The sequence below is a fragment of the Pteropus vampyrus genome, unplaced genomic scaffold (assembly GCF_000151845.1).
Source record: "Pteropus vampyrus isolate Shadow unplaced genomic scaffold, Pvam_2.0 Scaffold481, whole genome shotgun sequence".
NCBI lineage: Eukaryota > Metazoa > Chordata > Mammalia > Chiroptera > Pteropodidae > Pteropus > Pteropus vampyrus.
This window is the reverse complement of record NW_011889262.1, coordinates 350316-352925: the sequence shown is the minus strand read 5'-3', so window position 1 is coordinate 352925 and position 2610 is coordinate 350316. Positions and strand designations below refer to the sequence as shown.

The window sequence follows — 2610 nt, the reverse complement described above, 5'->3', positions numbered from 1 at the left end:
TCTCTCTATGGAGTTCCCAGGATGCGCTTAATTCCACCCATGTCCAGTCTTGACACCAAAAGTGAGACGTTGTCTACCAGGACTAGAGTCTTTTTGGGCTCATTGCCTGAGGTTTTATGGCACACTAGTCACATAGGCATCCTCCCCCTAGCATTGACCAAAATTCCAGACTTCCTAAAGGAAAGCAGGTGCTGAGCATGAACCACGTTGTTTCTACAGACAGTCGAGGCCCAGTGAGCCACTCTTGTCAGTTAAGGAGTGGTGGAACCCTCCCTCAACCAGGTTCCCAGGCACCGACCATGGGTGAGCCATTCAAACGGGATATCTGAGGATAGTAGTCTTCGGCCAGAAAGTGTCTCTTTCCTATGTTTTGCCATGCTGCAGAGTGCAGTACGTATAGACCACGTTTCCTGAATAGGGCTTTTCATCCTAAACTGAACAGGCTTGACTAAAGAGGTAGAGAAAGTGCAATGTGTTACAGCACAATAAGTATACTCTCCCCTAAATGTTCTTCATGGCAGAAGTCCAGAGAAATCATGCTACTGAAGTTGACATTGTTAGTTTATGATACTGATTCTACTAATGATACCATATTCTGTCAGTTTGCTTCAGTTTGGTTAGGATTATCATCATTGTAAGTAGCAGTTCCCTTGTAAGTATTGAATTTCAAAAATCCATTCTGTTTTTCTTGCATTTAATATGTGTAAAGGAGAGGACATAAAAGTTAATATAGTAATTGTTTGTCAATAGCATCATTAAAATTTATTGAAGTATCATCTTTAGGTGTGCTCTCAAAGGAATACCTCTTAAACAGCATCAGTCTGATATTTTTATAGTTCTGTATTTTTCGATTCTTGACTTCATGTATTTTAATTTTTTTCTTTAATAGTGAATGAGAGTTCTGAAGGAGACTCTGTAAGCAGGTAGGATTTTATGGATTTTTAAAAATTATATGTTTTCTAAGGGAATACAGAGTAAAGGAAGTTACACTTGTTGAGTGTTCTGCTGTGGGATAAACACTACATCTGTGCTTGATATTTGTTACTGCATAGTGTCATCACAATGGGTTTGGCAAAGTAGCTATGCTGTTTTAGCTTGCTTTTTATCAATTACACGACTGTGGTTCAGGGCTGTTGATTCACTGACCTGTGACTCCATAGTGAATAAGTGGCTGGCCTCTGATTTGATCTTCAGCCTGCTTTGTTCCCAAATCCATCATCATGTCCCTTAGTCTATACTGATAAATTCCTGTGCAGCACTGGCATCAATATACATATTCTAGTCGGATCGACTCAGAAAGTCTTCAATTTAATTATGTGTTCAGAGAGTCCAATTTAGTTATGTGTTGATGCTGACTTAGAGTTTTCCTACAAAGCCATGTTAGTCTAAGCATTTGTCTTAGTATACTGGACAGCTGCAGCGGTAACTTGTACCTTGTTTTACCATCAAATTGTTTAGGGCAGATCTCAGTCAGCTATGGCCACAGAACCCTAGTTTTTACACAGCAAGGCCTAATTAGGCAAACCTTTTTTAGCTATAATGATGTCTATTCTTCTTGAGGCAAATTAGTACTCTGTAAGTGAGGTCTATCTATGCATAGGCCCTGCTATGTTAATTAAGGTCAGCAACTATTTAAAGGCTATTTGTAATTGACTTCTCTACTTACTATCTTCCCAGTCTGGTTTTTTTTCTTAGGCTAGTACCTCTGCCTACTTCGGTAAAGTTTCTTCTCTTTTTCCTCTAGCATCTTATTTTCTTATTCTATGAGTTTTCTTTTTCGATTGCAAGTAATTATTAGCCATGAGTGAATGGAAATGAGTACACATTAACTTTTTTTATTTGAAAATAAACACCCAATTTCTTGCAAAAGATAACTAAGAAAACAGTTATTTCAGCTAAGTAACGTCTTGAAGGGTAGAAGGTATTTTTATTATCTCTTCGATATTTAGAATAAATTATTCTTTTCTCAGAAATGACAGCTAGAGAGAAACACTTTGTTCGGCCTTGTCATAGATCATTTTAGATGCTTTTCCTTCAGTAGCGTGAATCATCGATGAAGGGAATTTACCACGTTAATCTCACTCTTCAACCACCGTCTTTACCAGTGTGGTTTTGGCTACATCTTTGGATGAATTTGCTGAGCTTCCTGATCCAAAGCCCTTTGATTTAGAGCATGAGTTTCCATCTTCATCTAACAGGCACAGTAGGTCTCCATTTCTTTTTCCAGGCGGATCTGGATGTCCAGGAGCTGCTCGTAGTCCCGTTTCTGGCCCTCGGTCTCGGTTCTGACCTGGTGCGGCTGCTCCTCCAGAGCCCAGATCTGAGCCTGGATCTGGGCCGGCTGTGCACAGTCGTTGCCTAGGTCTCTAACAAGGAGTGCTCCAGGGAGTGTTTCACTGCCAGGAGGGACCGCAGCGCCATCTCCAGGAGCTGCAAGGTGCGCTTCATTTCTGTCAGCTGCGTCCTGGCAGAGGTGGCTGTGCCAGTGTCCTTGGAGATCTGCCGCTGCATCGTGGGACTCTTCTCGTTGGACAGGGCCTCGAGTCCCGGCAGTTCTGCTTTGATTTTTTTACCCTCTCTGCTCGTCTTGTTGTTTCTTTCATTTCGTTA

The 2610-nt window shown here is 41.2% G+C and overlaps 1 protein-coding gene across 1 annotated transcript in view; it reads left to right on the top strand.

Annotated features, from left to right (window-relative positions):
* LOC105307146 (ankyrin repeat domain-containing protein 26-like) overlaps window positions 1-2610 on the top strand; it is a 122247-nt gene that overhangs the window by 17674 nt on the left and 101963 nt on the right. Inside the window, 1 exon segment of the mRNA XM_011382508.1 lies at window positions 890-923. Within this exon segment, the coding sequence (XP_011380810.1) occupies window positions 890-923 (34 nt within the window).